General features: G+C 41.0%; 1 protein-coding gene across 1 annotated transcript in view; it reads right to left on the bottom strand.

Moving 5' to 3' along the window:
• GLDC (glycine decarboxylase) overlaps window positions 1-22,067 on the bottom strand; it is an 87,800-nt gene that overhangs the window by 44,330 nt on the left and 21,403 nt on the right. The window contains exons 4-15 of the mRNA XM_063081034.1: window positions 18,278-18,442; window positions 15,525-15,602; window positions 14,372-14,519; window positions 13,788-13,984; window positions 12,026-12,122; window positions 6,807-6,912; window positions 5,490-5,629; window positions 4,813-4,893; window positions 3,042-3,139; window positions 2,449-2,533; window positions 2,228-2,269; window positions 1,079-1,221 (exon numbers count right to left, since the gene is read on the bottom strand). Of these exons, the coding sequence (XP_062937104.1) occupies window positions 1,079-1,221; window positions 2,228-2,269; window positions 2,449-2,533; window positions 3,042-3,139; window positions 4,813-4,893; window positions 5,490-5,629; window positions 6,807-6,912; window positions 12,026-12,122; window positions 13,788-13,984; window positions 14,372-14,519; window positions 15,525-15,602; window positions 18,278-18,442 (1,380 nt within the window). The remainder of the gene's footprint in view (window positions 1-1,078; window positions 1,222-2,227; window positions 2,270-2,448; window positions 2,534-3,041; window positions 3,140-4,812; window positions 4,894-5,489; window positions 5,630-6,806; window positions 6,913-12,025; window positions 12,123-13,787; window positions 13,985-14,371; window positions 14,520-15,524; window positions 15,603-18,277; window positions 18,443-22,067) is intronic.

A 22,067-nucleotide genomic window follows, 5' to 3' on the forward strand; every position in this document is an offset into this window, starting at 1 on the left:
CCAAATTGGCTACATATGAGAATCACTTGTTTGCTTCTTTTTTTTTTTTTTTTTTTTTTAAGGGATGACCGGTAAGGGGATCTTAACCCTTGATTTGGTGTTGTCAGCACCACGCTCAGCCAGTGAGCGAACCGGCCATCCGTATATGGGATCCGAACCCGGGGCCTTGGTGTTATTAGCACCGCACTCTCCCGAGTGAGCCACGGGATGGCCCCATTTGTTTGCTTCTTAAAAATAAAGTTCTTAGTCTAAACCCTGGGAGATCATAATCAGTAGGTATGAAATGGGGCCCAGGAATTTGTATCTTCCCCACCCTTGAGCCTTGACTCAGGAAGGAATTTGTATTTTTAACCAGAGCGCAGGAGATTTTAATGGAGTCTTCTGCTTTGAAAAATCACTGTTCTTGTCCAAAGTTTTTACGTTACAAAGAGACCGAGGCTGGAAGAGGGAAAGGGACCTTTCAAAGTCAGTGACAGAATCAAAGCAGGATCCAGGTTCTCCTGGCCCTACTAGATTGAGACACTGCTGCTTGATAGGCATTAACATGTGTGCTTGATCCTTACTCTTACGCTATGCCATTGACAGGTGCAGTAGCTAGTTTCCAAAAACGGCCCACAGTGAACCACATGTCCCATGCATTATCCCTTCCCATATTCAGTCTAGGCTGGGCCTGTCACTTGCTCGAATAGGCAGAATGCTCTGGAAGTGATGTTGTGTAATTTTGGAGGCTGGGCCATAAGAGGTTTGCAGCTTCTTGTGCATATTTCATCTTGGATGAACCAGCCATCGTGCTGTAAAGAAGCTCAAGGAACCATGGGGAGAGGTCCATACAGAGAAGAACCAAGGCCTGGTCAACATCTTCAAGTGTGCTCTTGGCCAACAGCTCTACACCAATTTGCCAGCTGTGTGAACAAGGTCACCTTGCACCTTTTAGACATACCACGTCAGTGGAGTGGAACTATCCAGTCAACTCACAGAATGATATGAAATAATGAATTGTTGTCTTAAGCCTCCAAGTTTGGGGGTGGGTACTGCACAACAATAGATAGCTGAAACAACAGGAAAAGAAATCTCTTACCTATTAGGCTGGAAAGAGATCTGATCATAACCTGTGAGTTCACACAAATCCTTCTCAAGCTCTCGGAAAAGTTGCTGGTATCCTTGAGCTTGATCCAGAGGCACAAAGGGGTGGATATTTGCAAATTCTTTCCATGTGATAGGCTAAAAAGCAAGAGGGGAGAAAAAAATGGATGTGGGGGGAGAAAAAAAATGGATGTGTACTTATTGTAATAGCAGTAACAATAATAACTTTAATAATGATGGTGATAACAATACCAGCAAGTGCTAATGCAAAGAATACCTACAATGTGTCAAGCACTGTTCTGAGCAGTTTATCTACCTATTTTTTATACCCCCCCCATTTTAAGCACTTTAAATATGTTAATTCACTTAAGTCTCACCATAATCTTATGAGGTAAGTGCTATTACTATCTTCATTTTACAAGTGGGACATAGCTGCCCCAAAGGAGAATTAATACAAAAATATTTTTCTACCTTTTCATGCAATAAAAGGTCCCAAAATAGATTTGCACCCATGAAAAACAGTGAGTTGCTTTAGGTATGATTTACCTAAGCTCTTACATAGCACATGTTATTCTCTGTCTTCATTAAGCAGAACAAGAAATAAATGTAAGAGTGAATGGGGAAAACCCTTCCTATCACAATATGAAGTGATTTATTTTGCCTGATGTGATGTCACCTTAGGATAAACCTAAATAAAAATAAAAGAACAAGTTAGCAAAGCCAACTAAAATGGATCTTGACCTAATAGAGGTATTTGCCAACCACAACAGCAAGTTACACAAATCTTCTGTTGATTCAAGCAATAAATTTATACCTCAAATCCCTGCCTTTCTGACAGTGAGTGGATTTCTACAGAGAAGGCTTGAGGTTCTTGATTCTGCCTGAGATAAACAACTACAAATTAATAAAATAAAAGCTTTTTACATGGCAGGTCTTAAAAAAAAAAAATCTTACCTATAAATTTAAGTGATCAAATTGTGAGAAATATTAAGAGTTTCTCCCAAGATTGGTGAACAGCGAGGTTAAAGGTTATTAAAGTAATTATTAAATCACAGTCCCAGTAGCTTTCACTAGTTACTGGCTTCTAGACAAGCGAGAACACTGCCCCTACTAAGTACCCTCGTAATAGAAGTGACCTACTTACTGAGAGTTCGGATGAACTATTGAGCTTCATGGTGCAGGATCCCTTTAAGAAGCATATCCAAAAAGTATCGTGTTAGTGATTTCCTACAGCCCATCCATCTATTAACCCTCATGTCTCCCCACATGGCTGCCCCTTTGTCCCTCTTGCAGCACGTTAGATACAACCCAAGAGCTGGGATCACGGTAGGGCTGGAGGTGAGAGGAAAGGCCACAAACAACTACCAGCGGAATCATGCTGTGAACGAGGGAGATGTCTTTGTTTTCCAGTTTCTTCATATACCGGACAATATTGGTTTCTGAGTGATAGCTGTGAACACAAAACACATGATTAGAGCCAATCAAATTAGATAAGGGTCCATACATATCCTCCTGAAAGATAAGACACACTGAGATCTACCTTTAGAATGCAGACCAATTTCAGCCCTGGGCAACATGTCAACTATCCATCAGAGAGATGGGCACGGAAACCCCCACAAACCCCAGAGGATGCTCTGGACAAGAAACTGCCTGCCTGTGGGCATGACAGGAAGTTGGGAAGAAGAAGATACAAGGCTCCTGGGTATAAACTTCAGCCTGGCAACTATCCAACCAAACTCCCCTCTTCCTGACAGTGCCAAGGCAGCAGAGCCACCAGGAAACAGGTGAGCTTTGCCCGAGTCAGGAAAGGGATCTTTCCGGTGGTGATTTGTTAATGAGCCATGGCTGAGCCACAATAACCCAGGCCTTACCACAGGTGGAGTCAGAAGCAGCTCACTATCAATCTCCTTAGCTTATGGCCACATCACAAATACAGATGTCACCCCAGCCACACGAACCTGTTGAACACTTGATGTGTCAGGAACGGGCTAGTTCTCTTGAATGAAGACCCTGGAATACCCCTCTGCTCCTCTCCCATGCTTTCAGCAACCAGTTCCTGCATGGAAAGACCACAGAAATTAAAGGGCAGAGCCGTGCCTGCAGCAAGGGTGGACACCCAGGCTTCAGGATGGTTGGGCCAAAATGGATCAAAGACATAAATTTAAAAGCTAAAGTTATTCAACTTTTAGAAGAAAATATAGGGGCAAATCTGCACGAGCTTGGATTTGACAATGGTTTCTTAAATATGACACAAAAAGTATGAGGAACACCCCTTACTGACCAGCTGCCAGGAAAAAAAAAAAAAAAAAAAAGCATGAGCAACAAAAGAAAAAAATAGATAAGTTGAATTTCATTAAAATTAAAAATGTTTGTGTATTAAAGGACATCATCAAGAAGGTTAAGAGATGACCCACGCAATGGGAGAGAATATTTGCAAAGCATGTATCTGATAAGGGTTTAATATCCAGAAAATGTAAATAAATACGTGGCTTGCTCCTCATTCCTCAACAGGCTGATAGTATGGGCATCTTGATCCCTCAGTGGGTGCTCCAGAAATACTCCTCAAATGCATAGATCGAATATCTGTGATTAAATTTAGTGCAGAATTCTAGAAGGAAGGAGCTTACTCAGTCCTGTTTAATTAATAAATAAAGTTTAAAAGAGAACACTGTGATGCTTCTCTGATGATTTACAATTATTATCTGGTACTGAAGTGCTCTCTCAAAGAGGGTGCAGACAACCAAGACAGCACCATTCAGAACTCTGGAAGGTATTTCTACGTCTGGAGTAAAGGCTTCCTTTCATTGACACATTCCACACATTTCGTGAGTGGCTACTACGTACCAGGCAGCGCAGAGTTTGTGATTAACACCTTGTCACAGGCCTAGGTAGCTACTGACCACTTTCTCTTTCACTCTCATCTCATGGATTGGTAATTCTTCCCTTACTTGTCCCTGCTGCTTCAACTTCATCATTTCAGAAACCAACTCAGTCACACTGAAGTGCTTCTAATTCTCATGGTATCTGTCTTCTCCTGACCTTTGTGGCTGCTTTTCCCAGTGTCTGGAACACCCCTGACCCCATCCTCTTTCTCCATTGTGCCATCTTGGTCTGGATACCTACTACTCATCTTTCAAATCCCAGCTTAGGACAATTTCTTTCAAGCATTGGTGAGGAGTTCGTCCTCTGTGCTCACCGAGCATCTTCACACATCACCCATAATAAAATAACATGTCACCTGGATTGTAATCCTGCGCTTGTGTGTCTAGATTGCCATCAGACCATAAGCTCCATGAGGGCAGGAACCACGACTAACTCACCACTATGTCCTCAGGGCAAGGCATAGTACCTGGTACAAATTAGGTCCTCAATAATTATTTATTAAGTGAATGAGTATCATAATTTTCCCAGAATCGACATAACCAGGATGACACAAATCTTCATGAATGTCATGAATCTTTGTACTAGAAACAGTTTCAATTAAACACCATTAACAATCCTTCCAACTATCCTGGCTGCCTGGTCCTGGCTGGGGCCCTACAGCAGTGACCTCCAGCTGTCAGCAGTCACAGTAGCAAGGGACAGTCAGAGGCATCATTTTAAGAGCAGGCCTCCCAATGTCACACCTGGGCTCCTCCTCTGTCATGCTCAGGCCCACAAGAGGCAAGGTCACCCCTGACACTACCTCAAATAGTCATTAAAAGGAATGCATGTTTTTATTTTACTTACAGCTGATGACTCGCAGCCAAAGATCCACAACAAATCGTCCAGATCTTTTTCATTGACTGTTTCATCAAGAGAAATACCAAGCTACAGAAACAAAAATGAAATGCAGAATACCAGCTATAAACTCCAAGATCAGTGGAGGAACCCCAAGAAAGTCAAAGGGAAGAAGGTGCCGAACAAAATCTCAGAGTTATTCCAAAATATCAGGGTAATGTTATATGCAAGTTGAGCCTTAGGGGAAGGCAACTAGGCCAGTATGAGATTTCACAAGGTGCAGTTTTGCAAGCCAACTCTAAACTCAAACAGTCCGGGGGCTGCAGGGGACTGCTATCAGAACTATGTAGGTGTTTACCTTTTTCTTCCCTTGCTTACTGTATTACATCACTTACAAGAGCCTTTACCTTGAACAGTCATACTGTGAAGAGAGGGGAATTATGAGCAAAATATGTGCCTTTGAGTCCCATATAAGAAAACACAAAACCTTGGGGAAAGCTGAGGACGAATTATTCTTTATTTGAAAAGGTCACAGTATTCCAAATTGGTAATTAAAATGTTTACCAAAAAATAGACTATGCCCAAAGTTACAATATTATTGTTATTTTAAATAAAGAGGAAAGCTTTTAATGAGAAAAGTCATGAAAATTTAGAGAACTGGTAAAAATACTGAAAGCCTGACTTACTGTGCCATCCATGAAGACCCGCAAATTGACGCGCCGCAGAGCAGCCCTGCTCAAGACCTCCCTCACGGAGCAGCCACACTGCACCTTCAGGGTGTCAAAGAACAGGTCGTGCTGCAGCTGGTGCCCTGCCCGCTTGAGACCTAAATGAGACGGGAGAGCCACCAATCTCTGACACAGAAACCTACTCCTCGGTTAGGGTTACTGCCATTTCACAGAGAAACAAAGAGGTAAGCAACTTCTACTACAGTTTGTTCCTGGTTGCGGCCAGCATTTTGGTGGCTGCTTTAGAAAAAAATTGTGTGTCTATTACTATGCTATAGAAAATTATAAAAGACATATAAAAAGGGGGAAAAATCAGCATCAGCACCACCCACAAAAAAGTACTGCTCACATTTTGGTGTATATTCATCTAGAAATGGGGTGTGTGTGTGTGTGTTACATCAGATACATATATATATTTCATTACACTTTTTTATAACTAATGTATCATAAACTTATTTGCTTTTTATAGATCGATATTCATATTATTATTTTTAGTGGCTGTATAATAGCCAAACATATGGATATACCATACTGTAATTGCTTATTATTGGACAGTCAGGCTGTTCCTACCACTGGGCTATTGTAAACAGTGTTTCAATGGATATTCCTTACAACCTTATTTGATTATTTCCTTTAGATACATACCTAGAATTTCTGAATCAAATTGTTTAAACTTTTGATATGTATCATTCAAGTGCCAGTCATAAGAGTCATACCAACATTGTATCAGCATTCTTCTTAACCTTTACCAATGCAATGGTAGCAATACTATTTTTCTGTTTTAACTTACATGCCTTTGACTAATAGTGAGGTTGAAATTTTATACATTCATTGCCATTTATTTGAATGCTTATTTCTTTTAAAATTACATTTAATGTTCTTTGCCCATTTTCTTTTTTTTTGTGGGGGGGGGGGGGCAGCTCGCCAAAAAAACCAAGGTCTAAGGCTGAGCTATAACCAATGGAGTTAACTGGCCACCCTCTTTGCCCATTTCTCTATCAAGATGTTCATCCTTTCTGTGTCTGGGAGTGAGAGGAGAGTAAAATCTCTACATATTAAAAATATTAATACTCAGTCTATCATTGATGTTGAAAATATCTTCCCCAGTTTTTCATCTGACTTTTAATTCTGCATACAGTATTTGACATATATCAAGTTTTCAGTTTTACTTACTCGAATTTATCAGTCTTATTATGCCCCAAAGTTTTATTTTTATCTTAATTTTTTTGGTGGCTGGCTGAGCCCCAAAGTTTTAAAACAGATAACCCGACTCACCTTCTGACAAAATCAAAGTGGCGTTATGTACTCTCCTAGCAATGTGCTCCAGCCCACAGGAACCATGGTAGATTGCAAACATTGCAGCCATATTCGCCAAGAGGGCCTAAAAGGATAGAGAGCATTTAAAGAATCACACTAAACAATGTGATGGAAGATGGCTAGTGGGAAGGAGTAATTACTTTACTCGGGTTGCCAAAATTGAAAAAAGGGATAAAACAAAATGATCTGATTTCCTGCATTCTTTGTGATAGTTGGAGACCATTTATAATATGCCTGACTACCTGAGGAGAAACACAGCATCTAACGCACCCTGGGGTCACTAAACTAAACCTTTGAATTTGACCATTATGAAGGGGTTTCATCCATGCAACAGAAACATGCCACCTATAAGGGGAAGATCAGGCTGCCATCAGGAACAACATTTAATGTTGAAAGAAAAAAACAACAATCACAATAATACTTTGAACTTTCAGGAAGAGAGAGAAGAACTGTGGTTACCAGAGGTGGAAAAGGGGGAGGGGGTAAGGGAGAAATTGGTTAACAGACACAAAGAATGAAAATGTTTTGTAATGATGAATATGCTAATTATCCTGATTTGATCATCACATATTGTACACAAATACCAATAGTCAACTCTGTACTCCACAAATATGTATAATCGATTATGTTTCAATTAAAAAAAGATGAGTTAAAAAATAATGTTGGAAGACAGCGGAGCAATAAAGATCTCAGGGGAAAAAAGGGAGATCTGAGAATTTTATTCTCAATCAAGCAGTTCTTCAAAAATAAAAGTAGCAAGCAATTTTCAAACACACAAGAACTCAGGGAATACCATTCTCCTGAGACCTTAAATAAAACACTAGAAGCTGAATTTCAGTCAACCAAGAGATGAACGGACAGTCGGCGGCAAAGGACTGCCAAAGATGAAAACGCAGGATGCTAGGAAATAAAACCGAAACCCAAAATGAGTTGGCAGGGGCCGGCCTGTGGCTCACTCGGGAGAGTGCAGTGCTGATAACACCAGGGCCACAGGTTCGGATCCCGTATAGGGATGGCCGGTTGGCTCACTGGGTGAGCATGGTGCTGACAACACCAAGTCAAGGGTTAAGATCCCCTTACCGGTCAAATTTAAAAAAAAAAAAACAAAATGAGTTGGCAGGAGACACACTAGAAAGAGAAAGCCAGAACTTCCTGGCTTATCCCTGATGACAGCAAGGTCACCTTTCTCAGGTAAAGATATCTCTCCTGATCATTGGATTGACGTTTCGGAAAAATAGCTACAGAGAAGTGTGTGTTCTAGTGTCACCATAAATGGAAAGAAGCATCTGAGATAAGGGTGCTTCCATGAGGGGGTCCTCTATGGGGAGCAGGGAAGGACCCACTGCAATGGCATCTGGTGGGGAGAGATAAAAAGAGGACGGCTATGGTCAGAAACCAAAACGAGTGACATCTTGGGGGGAAATGATGGCTCCTGCTTCTCCTCCTCTTGATCTCATTCCCTCACCTGCCTTTTCACCCTCGAACCTGCCAATGTAGCCTTCTAAGCACTCACTAGCAGCCCAGGGAACTGGTCCAACTTCTAGCCTCAGACTCACCGCCCGCCCAGCCCACGCTCTTCTCCCACAGTCCCTCCCATCTCATGAGTCCGACAGCGTGGTCTCCAAAGCGCTAGGTCAGCAGCTCAAGGTCCACCTTCATGGCCATCGCCCCAGGGTGAGAAGGGGCACTTCACAGAACAGACCCTCCACTCAACTGAGAAACACAGTGCTTTAAAGCTGGATGGTGCTCAACACTGGATCTATTTTGTTAGGTACACCTTTTCTGTGAAGCTGCCAGAAGAAATTTCTATGAAGCCACTGCAGAACAAGAAACAGTTTCCAAAATATGCCAGAAGGTGAAGTCAGCAGTCAACTAAAAACTTGGAAGGAAAAGAAGATATCAGAGAACAAAGAAATAGACCTTCTTGGATGAAAAGTTCCAGAGAAAGTGTAGACACTCTTGCCAACCCCGTACAACAACTGGAAATAAATACAGAAGCACCACAACACAGAAGGCAAGTCTGAAGTAAAGAATCCATGACATGCTGGCTGGTTCGCTCACTTGAGAGAGCCTGGTGCTGGTAACATCCCCGTACTAGCCAGACAGACAGACACAGACAGACAGACAGACAGACAGACAGACACACACACACACACACACACACAAATCTGTGACACATTGTGCCCAAATGTTCACGGTTATGCTGCTGGGGAACAGAAACCCAGGCCTGATGTTCACAGAATGCCCTGGAAGCCTTCATCACAACAGCTTTGAAGTTGGTTCATGTCCCTTTTTAATCTAGAGTGAATTCTTTCCACAATTAGGAGACAATATCAAGTAACTAAACAACAAATTGATGAGATGTATAAAATCACTTTAAAAATCTTTGAAAGGCACTAGAATATCAAAAGAAGATCAAAGAAACAGATAGAAACTAAGAAAATTCAAATTTCTTTGATAAATCGGGCAAACTTAAAAATACAATCAGGATACTTAAAGAAAGGTGTCAAAAATTAACAATAAAAAGATACTCAAAATCCTTAGTTATTAGGAAAATGCAAATGAACACCGCAGTGGGATGTCACTTCACACCCACTAGGATGGCTGTAACCAGAAAGACAGGCAGTAACAAGTACAAGTGAAAATGGGGAAAAATTAGAACCTTCATACACTGCTGGTGAGGGTGTAAAATGGTGCAGCCACTTTGGAGCTCAGTCTGAAAATTCCTCAGAAATTTAAACATAGAGTTATCATATGACCCAGCAATTCTAACCCTAGGTATATACCCAAGAGAACTGAAATGTATGTGTACCCACAAACTTACACAGATGTGTTCACAGCAGCCTTATTTATAATACCCCAAAGTAGAAACAATCCGTATGTCCATCAATTGATGAATGGGTAAACAAAATGTGGTACATTCATACAATGAGATATTATTCAGTCATAAAAAAGAATGAAGTGCTGGTTCATGCTGCAATATGAATGAATCTTGAAAACATTATGCAAAGTGAAAGAATCCAAGCACAAAAGGCCACAGGTTGTATGAACCCCTTTACATAAAGTATCCAGAACAGGCAAATCCAGAGACAGAAAATAGATTAGTAGTTGTCAGAGGCTGCAGGAAGGGGAGAGGAATGGAGTGTGAGTATTAAAAACCATTAAACTGAATACTTTAAATGGGTGAATTTTTATTATAAGTCATATATCAATAAAAAAGCTAATGAAATGTAAAGTATACCTCAATAGACCTGACTTTAGAAAAGCTAATGAAAGAGCTACTTGTGGTAGAAACTGAGAAATAAGCGAATATAAAGAAAAGGACATGATGAAAATTCATCTGTTGAAATGTCAAGGGTTAACAGAAAGATTTTAAAAAAATATTCATTAACACACTTTCATCGATTAAAAAAAAGTAGCCATGCTCTATCAATGATGCAAAGCTAAGAGAAGTCCGGATGTAAAATGGTGCAGCCCCATAATGGCAAAAGGAAAAGAGAAGAATTGAGAAGAACATGAAACAGGTGCTACAAGAAGCAGAAGCCTGGGGTCAAAGACATACAGCACAAGAGGAAAGACTCAGAAGTTACCAGCCATGTCCTAACAAAAAAGGATAATTTCATGCTTACAAAGAGAATGATACTGGAGTTAAGAGTCGTTGTTTTACGTAACCAATTACGAAAAGGAACACATGAAATAAAATAGACAATGGAGAGTCAGAAGATCACCCAAATGAGAAGACGAATTAGACAAGACAGTGCACGGCCATAGCCGGGACACTGCATTTGCATAGTTGCTGCAAAAGATACAGACCTCTTACCACCCAAGCTAAATGACAAAATATCAGCTATACACGAACTGGAAGAAATTAAGAAAGAGGAACATAACTTTTACTCAACGTAGACAGCCCAAGTTCACGTGGAAAATGACTTTCAAACCTTGAAGCAAAACACTGTAGCCCTAAATGGACTTATGATCAGCCACCTTCTGGAAGAACATGGGCTGAAAGGGCAAGGCAGGCCCAGTTGGCTGCAGAGGAAGGTAAAACACGTAGGCAGAGACTTCAGCACATGGAAGGTAAACTCCAGAAAGTAAAGGCATCATGTAACAAGCATTTGCTACTCAACAGAGGAAAAGCCTAAAACAACTGTCTCCTTCCTGTAACACTGGAAGAGTTCTTACCTGAAAAGAGGCAGCCACCTTCCTGAGGCAAAAAATAATACAAGAAAACCAACCGAGGCAACTGCTCCAAACACCAGTGGCTATAGAAACAACTATAAGAAAAACTTATTGACCACTGCCCTCCTTGGTGAGGCTTTTTAAATAAAACCCAGCGGTAGACCGTGGAGCCAATGCCCTGAGAGGAAAGAGCAGTATAGCTCCCACAGAGGTGTCTGTGCAATCTCCCTCTTCCTCTGAATCCTAGTGGAAGAAACGCACCTAGAATGGATGGCTCCTATGCTCAGGAGTAGTCCTCCACCTGATCCTAGGGGCTGGCTGGGTTTCAAAAACCCTCTGACCTAAGCCTAGGAGAAACTTCGAGGTGGTCAGAGGCCCAGGCAGCTCATCCTCCCATATCCCATCCATTTCAAGAATGCCTATCATTAGTTCCCAGAAAGAGCACCCCATGACCACCCCAGCTGGCCAATTTGGACCATCCCCTCAAGCACAATCACCTTAAGCACCTTCACTCTGCCTTCCTCACCCCATTCCTGGAGAGCCCCTATTGCAGCCCTAAAAGAACATGTCAGGACCACCACCCATAATGGATTTGTCCCATGGTGAAGAATGCTAGAGACCCTGATCTCCCTGCTTTACACACACACTTAAAATATATGCGAATAAAAAGAGTGGCCTCTTTGTCTTCCTCTAAGCTTAGCCTGTTTAAGATCTGAAGATGTGATTTTAGGTAAAACAGAAACTTTTCATTTTAATATTAAACGCTTATGATGAAGTGAATGCACAGGTAAAGTGTGTGCATACAAAGAAGACCAGTAAAATACACTGTATTCTGGTTCTGCCAAGACCACAAGGTTCTCTGCCAATAAGATCTTGCCATTTCTGGTATGCATGCTGCTCAGCAGGTGGTGAATGAATGAAGAAATGAGTGAATGAATGAGCAGCTCATTTCTGTAAATTGCAAGGCATTCCGTGGTCAGGTCAGATATATGATTTACCTGCGCTGTACAGATGTTGCTGGTAGCCTTGTCTCTCCGGATGTGTTGCTCCCTGGTTTGAAGAGCAAGACGATACACTTCTTTCCCGGTGGCATCTCTGGACCGAGAATAAAGGATCCAGTTAGCACACATAATCATATATAGCACCAGGAGTTGCCACAAATGGACCTAAGTTTCTTCCTGCCTTGAAGTGAATTTAGCAAATTTATTTGGGTGTAAGGTCATAAATAATTTCCAAACCCTCCTCTGCTAAACAGGAGTTCTGATTTTTAGTTTACACTTTGAGGCACCTAGATATACATACAATAAGGCTAGGAATCTTAGAAGGAAATATCCCAGGAATTGCCCAGACTAATATAATGATGATGAGTGAGGATTAAGTTTTACTCTGAGCTGTCTTGGCAAACAGAAAAAAGGGAAATACCTGACAAAATGGAATTTCTGTACTAGAAATACAAAGGAACCATATGGCTATAAAGAAAAAAAAATCTTAATAGTCTTACCAGTCGTCTCTAAAATAACATTTTTCCTTCCCTAATACAATTAAAATTCAGAATTCTTAACCTCTATTTCATTAATCTCTGGGGTTGATTTTTCAAAAAGGTAAGAAGTTTGTTATAACAGTCAGCTGAAGTCTGGCCGGTTAGCTCACTTGGGAGAGTGTGTTGTTCATAACATGAAGGTCAAGGGTTTGGATCCCCACACCAGCCAGTCACCCCCCCCCCAAAAAAAACCCCAAAATTCAGCTGATGGTAATATACTAAACTTTTTGAATTAGAAAGCCCTCTGCCTCATCCCCTCTGGTGAAGACACATCACTGAAAGAAGCTAATGTACGACTACTTTAAGAAACTATTACTTTTAGGGCCGGCCCCTGGCTCACTTGGGAGAGTGCGGTGCTGATAACACCAAGGCCACGGGTTCAGATCCCTATATAGGGATGGCCGGTTGCTCACTGCAGAGAGTGTGGTGCTGACAACACCAGGTCAAGGGTTGAGATCCCCTTACCAGTCATCTTTTAAAAAAAAAAGAAACTATTACTTTTACACTAAACAGCAAAGGGCCTTTTATTGTTATGTCACAAATTGAGAGCATTTCAAAACTTCACATCACCATCACATCATTCACTAACTCAGACTATTCACTAATGTTAATAGCCCAGCTTTTATCACAGGTGAAGAAGATCATGCTGAATTTCCCCAGTAATAATCCTGGCATTCATCTAAGGTCTTAATCTGAGAAGCTTCATCAACGAGAAACACTCAAGAAAGTATATTTGGAAATTACTTGGCTAGCCAAGCAGCAGCGGCATCTAGGAAATAACGTGGATCACACTCAGTGTGTGTTTTGTAATCTCTAGGTGCACTTCTCTTTACATAACTGTGTGGCATGATAATTCAACTACATGGTTGAATTATTAGTTCCTTTTTGAGTTAGAAAATGGTTAGACAACAAACACACCTAAAATATTCAGTCTCTCAAGGATTCCGTTGACCTAAATAAATTTACTTATAGGACTTCAATATAAATACATTATAAATCACACACACACTTTTTCAAATTTGTAAATTTATTGTGTGTGAGAAGAGGCACTAGTCCATACCCCAAAAAGATTCTCTCTTGTGAATCTATGTTGCACATTACCTTACTTGATCCAACATGGCCCAGTTAAATTCAGAAAGAAATCAACAACATTTGCAATCAAGAGAGGAACAGGGAAAATCATAACCTCAGTGACAGGGGAGGAACATGAGCTGCTTTACCTCGTTACCCCCACCATCCTTCCAGGCATCATCCTCACCAAGCTTTCTCTCACGGCAAAAAAGGCTGCGTGTGGCCCCCCATAGCCCAGGGGCACTCCAAATCTCTGTGAGCTGCCCAGGGCAATGTCTACCCCAAATTCTCCAGGTGGCCTCAAGATACACAGAGCTAAAAGGTCAGTGGCACAGCAGGTCAGGCTCTAGAAAGGAAACAGGAGAAAAGGGACAAGGTTGTTAATTTCCCCTGACAGTGGTGGCAAAGTAGGAAATTTTCTCAATGACAGGCAGACTGGCAGAGTTGGTTCATATTCTGTGAACTCCATTTCCTCAGTCATTCATTCAACAAATACTTACTGAGTGCCTACTATGTGTCAGGAATCAGTGAACAAAACAAATTTGAAGAAAGGAGGTAAGAAGGAAGAGTTTTACCATTCCATGTGATGATGGTAAAGAAGTGACAACACACCAAAAGATGGATGGATGGATGGGTGGATGGATGGATAGACAGACAGATAGACCGATAGACAGACAGACAGATAAAAGTTGGGACGCACCTCTGTGGACCACCACAAAGGAGGTTTGCCTACCCCAGTCTGATGGGCTCTCTCCACGAGTTCCGTAAAGTCTTCCACCTTCCCCTCAGTGTCTGGGTACTGGAATAACACTCCACTGACATCTTTTCCACTGAAGTCCATTTCATGTGGTATCGTCAGCTCGATGAGGACTCCAGTATATCTGAAAAGACAGAGGACAAAAAACAATCATGCTTTCAGTTTACAAGGAAAAATTAAATTAACTAAAGTTTCTCTTAAGTGTCCTCCCACCCCACCCATCCCACACCTGGCCCTTTGGTCACAACGCTTCACACCTGTCAAGGGCGAGCCACAGCTCCTTCTGTCCTCTCTTCCACCCTTACCACCCCTCCCCCTTTCCTGCCAGAATCTGCTCCTGGGAGAGGGCCGGGAACATCGCTTCCTAGGGCTAAAGAACCGAAACCTGTAACAGCAAAGCCATCACCACTTTTCTCTTGGAGTCAGTCTTAGGCGACTGGAAAACCATCAGCAAGACAGGAGAAGAAACTTCCTTAGATTCCTAAAACATCCGATCAAATGTCAGAAGACCCCTCTGAAGAGAGGTGGGGGAAGTGGGGGAAGAATGTCCAGCTTTCACAAAGAAGGAAGCAAACACAAGCGGTGGTTGTGCTGTTTGTTTTACCTGAGTACAGAGCTAAACAAATACAATACGCTTTCATCTACATCTCACTACACCTAAGCTTTATATGGATGCCCTGTCAACTGTGCTTGCAGAGGATACACACAAAATCTCACCGTTGTGAGCTCCATTTTTGCCCCTGTTTTGCAAACTTTCTGAAACACTGTTGAAATTATTTTAAAACAAAACTTATTATCAGGCAAAAGCAGCTAAACCCACTGCCAATTTTCCCCTCAGTCTTTCGTTTTTTGGGGTGGCTGGCTGGTTTGGGGATCTGAACCCCTGACCTTGGTGTTATCACACAGTGCTCTAACCAACTGAGCTAACCAGCCAGCCCCAATTTTCCCCTCAATTCTGACACAGTTCACTTACCAGGGAAATCCCTGCAAGAAAGTGGGAGGGAAAGTAAAACTCAACAATCCCAATTTAAACCAAGTTCACCTCCACTTTGGAAGAGAGAGAGAGAGAGAAAGATCAGAGATTAGCATGATAATACCCTGAGTTCAAAACATGAATAAAATAAATTACTTGGCTCGAGTCTGGACGACAGCTATTGTCTGTGGGTGGCAACGGGGGTCGACAAAAAATCTCCTCCTCTTGTTGTGTCTGTTGAAAAGAAAAAGCACATTCAAATGTGAACATTAAAGAAATCAGTATCTTCTAAGAATGCAAAGCAAATGTGGTACTAGAGAAAAGTCTGAGCATAGTTTAAAAAACACTGAGTCATTAACGACTAATGGCATTTACTTACAGACTGGAATTCCACTTAAATCCAATTTCCATTCTAACCCCATTTAACAAAATCGGTCTCAAAATGGTTCAAATTTTAAGAAAATATACGATGAGCAAAAGGAAAGAAAAGCAAAGGGCAATGATGATTAGGTACAAGTAAAAACAAATTTAAATGAACTCTTCTAAATAAAAACATCTGAGCATTTTATTGCCAAAGGAGCATTTAGAGATTATCTAAACCTATTGTCCTCACTCAACGCAAGAGGGAAAGGACTCATAGATTGTGACAAGTGCAGGCCACACGGCTGCTAAGGGAGCAGAGCTGGGTCTGAGCCCCAGGCCCTGGGAGCTCTGCAGCAGTCCACGGCTTCGGGAAACAAAACTGATACGGATGCTTAACAATTGGTGTATCAGGAGCACACAGGGATAAAAGGAAAAGGGGAGGGGGTACATATATATATGGTGCTATACATTTAATTTCCCAGAAAAATACACAATGAACAGTCAACAGTCACTTCCTCATGGGACTAAAACTGGGAAACAGCAGGTTTTACTTTTCATTATATCCTGCTCAACTGTTTGAATTTTTTTCCCCACTATGTACAGGTATTATTTTTATATTAAACACAAATTTCATAGAGGAGTAAGTAGAATTGGGCAGGTACAACAGTGATTAACTATCCAATTCACAATGCCCTTCACAGATAAATCTGGAGAAAAGAGCTATATAAGCCTAAATAACCTGAGGTGAAAACAAAAACACTGCTATTTTTTAATTTTTTGCTGGAGACAAAAAGCACACACCCAAGCTCTTTAGGCTGCTTTTCAAGGTAAATCTAAATGCAGTTCCAAAGGAGTGAGAAGCAAGAGGAAGCAAGTCGGGCATTTGCAGAGGGTGAGCAGCCCACGAACACTAAGTGGTCAGGACAAATCCTGCACCACCCAGTAAAAGCCCTCCGCTGCTGCAAGCGTGACACGAAAGCTTTTACCTAGAAAAAGAGACAGAGGGGCAGTGGGAGAGCAGCGAGGTGGGGACAAGAAAGTGATAAGATGAAAACTAGTGACAAGCTGACAGTCATAACCAGAGAGGTGGTGGGTGGCATTCCTTTGTGACTGTCCATCCCCGACAGGAGGAAGAGCCTGAACCCACCGACCTACCCACAAAGGCAGCCCCAGAAGCATTGGACCTTATGGCTGGAACGCACCAGAGAGGCCTCCACACCTGTCCAGCATGTATGGGGCTCATCTCCCTGCCCCCAAGTTTCTGGAAGCCAAGAAAGAGGCTTACATGGGCATTTGTGGCCAGAGACACAAAACCTCAGACAGACACCATGAATGCAGGCAGATTTCCCAACCAGACAACAATCTACATGAGAATTCAGGAAGGCAAGTATGCTCCACTGTACTCATGTGGCAAAGAATTAAGGAAGGTGAGGAACTGGAAAGCAATTGTTAATTGTACACCATGACCCAGTAATTCTACTTCTAGAAATGTATCCTCAGGAAATAATCAGAAGTTTTAACAGAGATTTATTATAAGGATGCAAATGAAGCAGTGTTAATAACAGTGAAAGATGGGAACAGATTCATGCATAACAGCAGAGGTGAGGTTCAATAAACCATGGTACTTCCATGCAAGCGAGTGCTACCATGCATACAATCAAAGCCACAGTCTAGAAAGTTGACTAAAAATAGGGAAATGATTACAATATATTGTAAAATAGGAAAAGAAAACAAGCTATAAAACATTAAATACCACCTAAAAACAATATTCTTCATAAAAGAGGGTGACAGTTATTCACAAATTACATTACAGCTTACTAGTCCCTACCCAATAGCCATTCTCCCCTTCACGCTTAGTGACAGAGCCCCAGTATGTAGGGGTGGCAATGTGGCCATCTGAAAAACTTCTGTCCCCAGGTCACCTGTAGGAAGGGGTGGCCAATGAAGTGTAAGTGAAAGTTGCTGAACAGGCGGCTTCCCAAAACCTCTTTAAAGAGGCTTTGTTTAGCTAGAAGTCCCCTTTAACCTCCCCCTTTCTGGCTGAGTGTAGAAGTCGTGGCTAGAGCTCCAGCAGTCACCTTCTGACCATGAGGATGCAGAAAGGGAGGTCCTTAATAGCATCTCGGGGTTGCCATAACACTCTGAGGGCTGGCAGGTTGCTCAATGGGTTAGAGCACAGTGTTATAACACCAAGGTCAAGGGTTCAGATCCCCATACCAGCCAGCCACCAAAAAAAAAAAAAACACCCACATAATATCACTGAACTTAACATTACTTCTAGACTTAACCTCATGTAAGAGAAAATGAAATGTCTTTCTTACGTAACATTAAACAATGCTGGCTCTTCTTAAACCACTACCATTTCAGATCTTCTTGTTACCTCAGCTGACTGGTGCAATGACGCTGATACAGTGTCTCTCATACATACAAAGGTGTGTGCATGCATGTGTGCATGCACATATGTGTGACAAGTCACTGGCACCAAGCGGGCCAATGAAGTCTGCCTCATAGCAGGACAGAGACTGGAGCATGTGCCTCCCCCTCACCTGTGGCACAGCTGCATGGCCTCTGCAGCCGCCGTCGCCTCATCCAGCAGGGATGCGTTGGCCATGTCCATGCCTGTGATGTCACACACCATGGTCTGGTAGTTGAGTAAACTCTCCAGCCTCCCCTGAGACACCTCTGGCTGATACGGAGTATACTGCGTGATCCTGTGAAGGAAGCAAAAGGCTGTGACCAAACTGTGTTTCTGCTTACTCAGAGAACTTCATGGAATGCCTTCATTTCAGAATTCATTTACAGAAAATTAAGTGTACCTCTCTTGAGGAGGATCACAAAACACAGCAGTAAGCTTCCCTTTGGCCTTTGTGAAGATGCTCAGAATTAAATCACAGTAACAATATGATCCTTTGTTTGGGAATAATCAGTAATTATTTTTCTATCCCCTCATGTTATTTTTTTATTTCACATTGTGGTTTTTTTAATCTTACATTGTATTTTAATGATCTTATTGCACACGTGTTTTATTGAGCCTACCTATGATCTTATAAACAGAAATTTCACTTTCTATTATCTTTCCTCTAGATAGAAGAGTAAAAGAATACCTCATGCACAGTTCACAATAAGAAGGCATCCAAGCATCTAATAACTAATACTCAAAACTTTTTAAAAAAATCTTTGCTCTATAGTAACCAGGAGAAGTTCTATGTGCTCCTAAGAAATTAATAGAGGTCTATTTAAGGATTCTCATTGTCCAGTTACTAAGAGTCTGTGGACGCTAACTCCTCAACTATCAAAATTCAGGGATACAAATGATTAGAATGCAGCACAGACATGGATTCTAATTTTATGTCCTCCAGTTATTAGCCAAGAATGTGGCTTTGGATATGTGAGTTAACCCACTTGGTTCCTTCATACTTTTATTCAGTCTTTCATTAATTCACCCATCTTACAGATATTTACTGCCTACTAAGTGCCAGGCACTATGACAGGTTCATAAGCAACAAGGGTAACAGTTCCTGATCTCAAGGAGAATACATTCTAATGGGGGAAAAGAGAGTAAATAAATGAAATCTTTTCAAAGTGATAACTGAAGACTTGAGAGAGAACTGCTCCCTTTTCACCAAAAATCCAAAATTCACTCTGACTACCACCAGAGCGGGTCAGATCTAGGTCCACGCAGCTGCATGGGACTGACATTGGGTCATATTTCTATTGCTTTCATACATCCATGCCAGAGTTTTAGGGGAAAGTTTTAGATGTTTTATTTTGTCTTGCTTTGCTTTTCATTTTTTAAGCCCTTTTCCTTGCTCTCCTTTTCTGGTAATCATGGATCTTTCCATCCATCTTTTTTTCTTTCTTTTCTTTTTGCAAGGCTTTGAAATCAACATTTTCTCATCTTTGACGGGGAGTGTGATGGGGAGGTTGCCTTACCAAGCAGTACAAGGGCAAGACTTTGAAATAATTTCTTGAAACTTTTATTGGTGTAACAATATGTGTGTGTGTGTGTGTGTGTGTGTGTGTGTGTGTGTGTGTGTGTGTGTGTGTGTGTGTGTGTGTATACATCAGAATAAATTTTTGCTTCAATTAACTTCTTGAACAGCCAGGCTTAGCAACTGTAAATTAGTTTGCCAAATTCTAAGCGGGTGGTGAACTGGAATGAATGAGGCACACAATACATGGTGCAGGCAAGTAGAAAGGAAATCTGAGCAGAAATGGGGTCACACAAAAGGCACAGACAACAGGCAGTTGTGACTGCAAATCAGACAAGACCTTCACACATGGCTCACCGCCATGAAGACATGCAGCACTACTCCTGCCATACGTTTAGACTGCCTGGCTCACATGAAACTTTCATTTTACTCAGAATCATTATTTAACATGGTGACACACACACTGTTACACGTGCACACACGCCTATGTGCATATATCAGCCAGCCCATCTGATAAATAGGAAAGGTTCAGTATATCCACAAAGATAGGCATGGAATATGCTCCAAAGAATTCATCACAGCACTGAATATAACAGGAAAAATAAGCAACAAACTAAGTGCCTAATAAAAGGGGAATGATAAACTAAGTGTCCAATAAAAGGGGAATGATAAAAAACAAATTAGACAACATGCATATAATATTACACAGTCATTGAAAATGATGCTATAGAAGAATATTTCCTGATGTGGAAAATGCTCATGATATATAAATTTACAAAGTAAAACATAAAATACTATTATCTCATTTTTTAAAATTTATGAAAACAAGTAGGTGACTCAAAATGTAAACAGTGGTTTTCTGTTGGTGATGAGACTAACAATAATTTTTACTTCCTTTTTATCGTATGCTCCAAATGGTAAAGACATCAGCTACCATTTATTTAAACATCTTCTATGTTTCAGGAACACATTTACTATCTGTTTTTATGATTATGTTATACAAGCTCATTGCAACAAGCTGGAAAACCCAGCGAACTACTGAGGAAATAAAATCATTCGTAATTCCCAAACTTCAAGATAACTACAGTTAACACTTAGATACACTTCTTCTCAGTCTCTTTTCTAGATAGTAATCATATTTACATTTGAAAGTAGGATTACATTCTATGTAAAGTTTTGTGTCCTGCTTTTTTCAGCCTAACACTATTCCATGAACAATTTCTAATGGCTTTAAATATTATTAAATAAAATAATTTTAATTGTTCTGTGGTATTGAAATCATTTTATTTACTTCATAAATGGTTTAAATCATAATTTATTCACTTAAATCATCATTTATTTAACATGTTCCTTCAAGTTGAATATTACTTTTTTTTTTTAAAGATGACCGGTAAGGGGATCTTAACCCTTGACTTGGTGTTCTCAGCACCACGCTCTCCCAAGTGAGCTAACCGGCCATCCCTATACAGGAATCTGAACCCATGGCCTTGGTGTTATCAGCACCACACTCCCCCGAGTGAGCCACAGGCCAGCCCTAAATATTACTTTTGATTAGAAATAGCATAATAGTCCTTATTTTGTCTTATTTCCTTAGGATAAATTCCTAGAAATAGAATTTCAAATTGTATATGATAACTAATTTTAAGGCTGTCAGTACATATTGTCATGTTCCTCTCCAGAAAGCTAATGCCTATCTGTACTCCCTCAAGCAGTATTGTGATTCACAGATTTCCCTGCATCTTCAAAAATACTAAATATTAAGAAGCGCTGGGTGAGGGCCAGTCCGTGGCTCACTCGGGAGAGTGTGGTGCTGATAACACCGAGGCCACGGGTTCGGATCCTACATAGGGATGGCCGGCTTGCTCACTGGGTGAGCGTAGTGCTGACAACACCAAGTCAAGGGTTAAGATCCCCTTACCGGTCATCTGTTAAATAAATAAATAAATAAATAAAATAAAATGGTTGTTTTGCAAAGATGACAAATACATGATTTGCTCCTTTTGCTTGCAAACTTCTTTTCTAGTCTACAGTGTTTTTATACTACTATACTGAAATAAAAACAGGTTAATGCTCTTAACAATGATCTATAAAAGGACTCTCAGGTCAGTGAGTCTCAGGCCTGGTGATAGTAAATAAAGCTTCATTTCAGGAAAAAATGCTATCAAAGGGCCTGTCAGCATGCATACGACAGTTTGCTTGCCTCAATTAGGTAAAACAATAATTAAGAAAATGTGTTTGTGATCTATAATGTCTATGTTGCAAATGCCTAACTCAAAAGAAGGCATTTAGTTCAGCTCAATTAGCATGCTTGATATACTCAACATGGCATTAACATTTATTCCAAAATAATCAACTTTCTCTGTCATTTCGACTCTGACTTTCTTTTGGAATTGGGGAAGAGAGA

The sequence above is a fragment of the Cynocephalus volans genome, chromosome 16, assembly GCF_027409185.1.
Source record: "Cynocephalus volans isolate mCynVol1 chromosome 16, mCynVol1.pri, whole genome shotgun sequence".
Classification (NCBI taxonomy): Eukaryota; Metazoa; Chordata; class Mammalia; order Dermoptera; family Cynocephalidae; genus Cynocephalus; species Cynocephalus volans.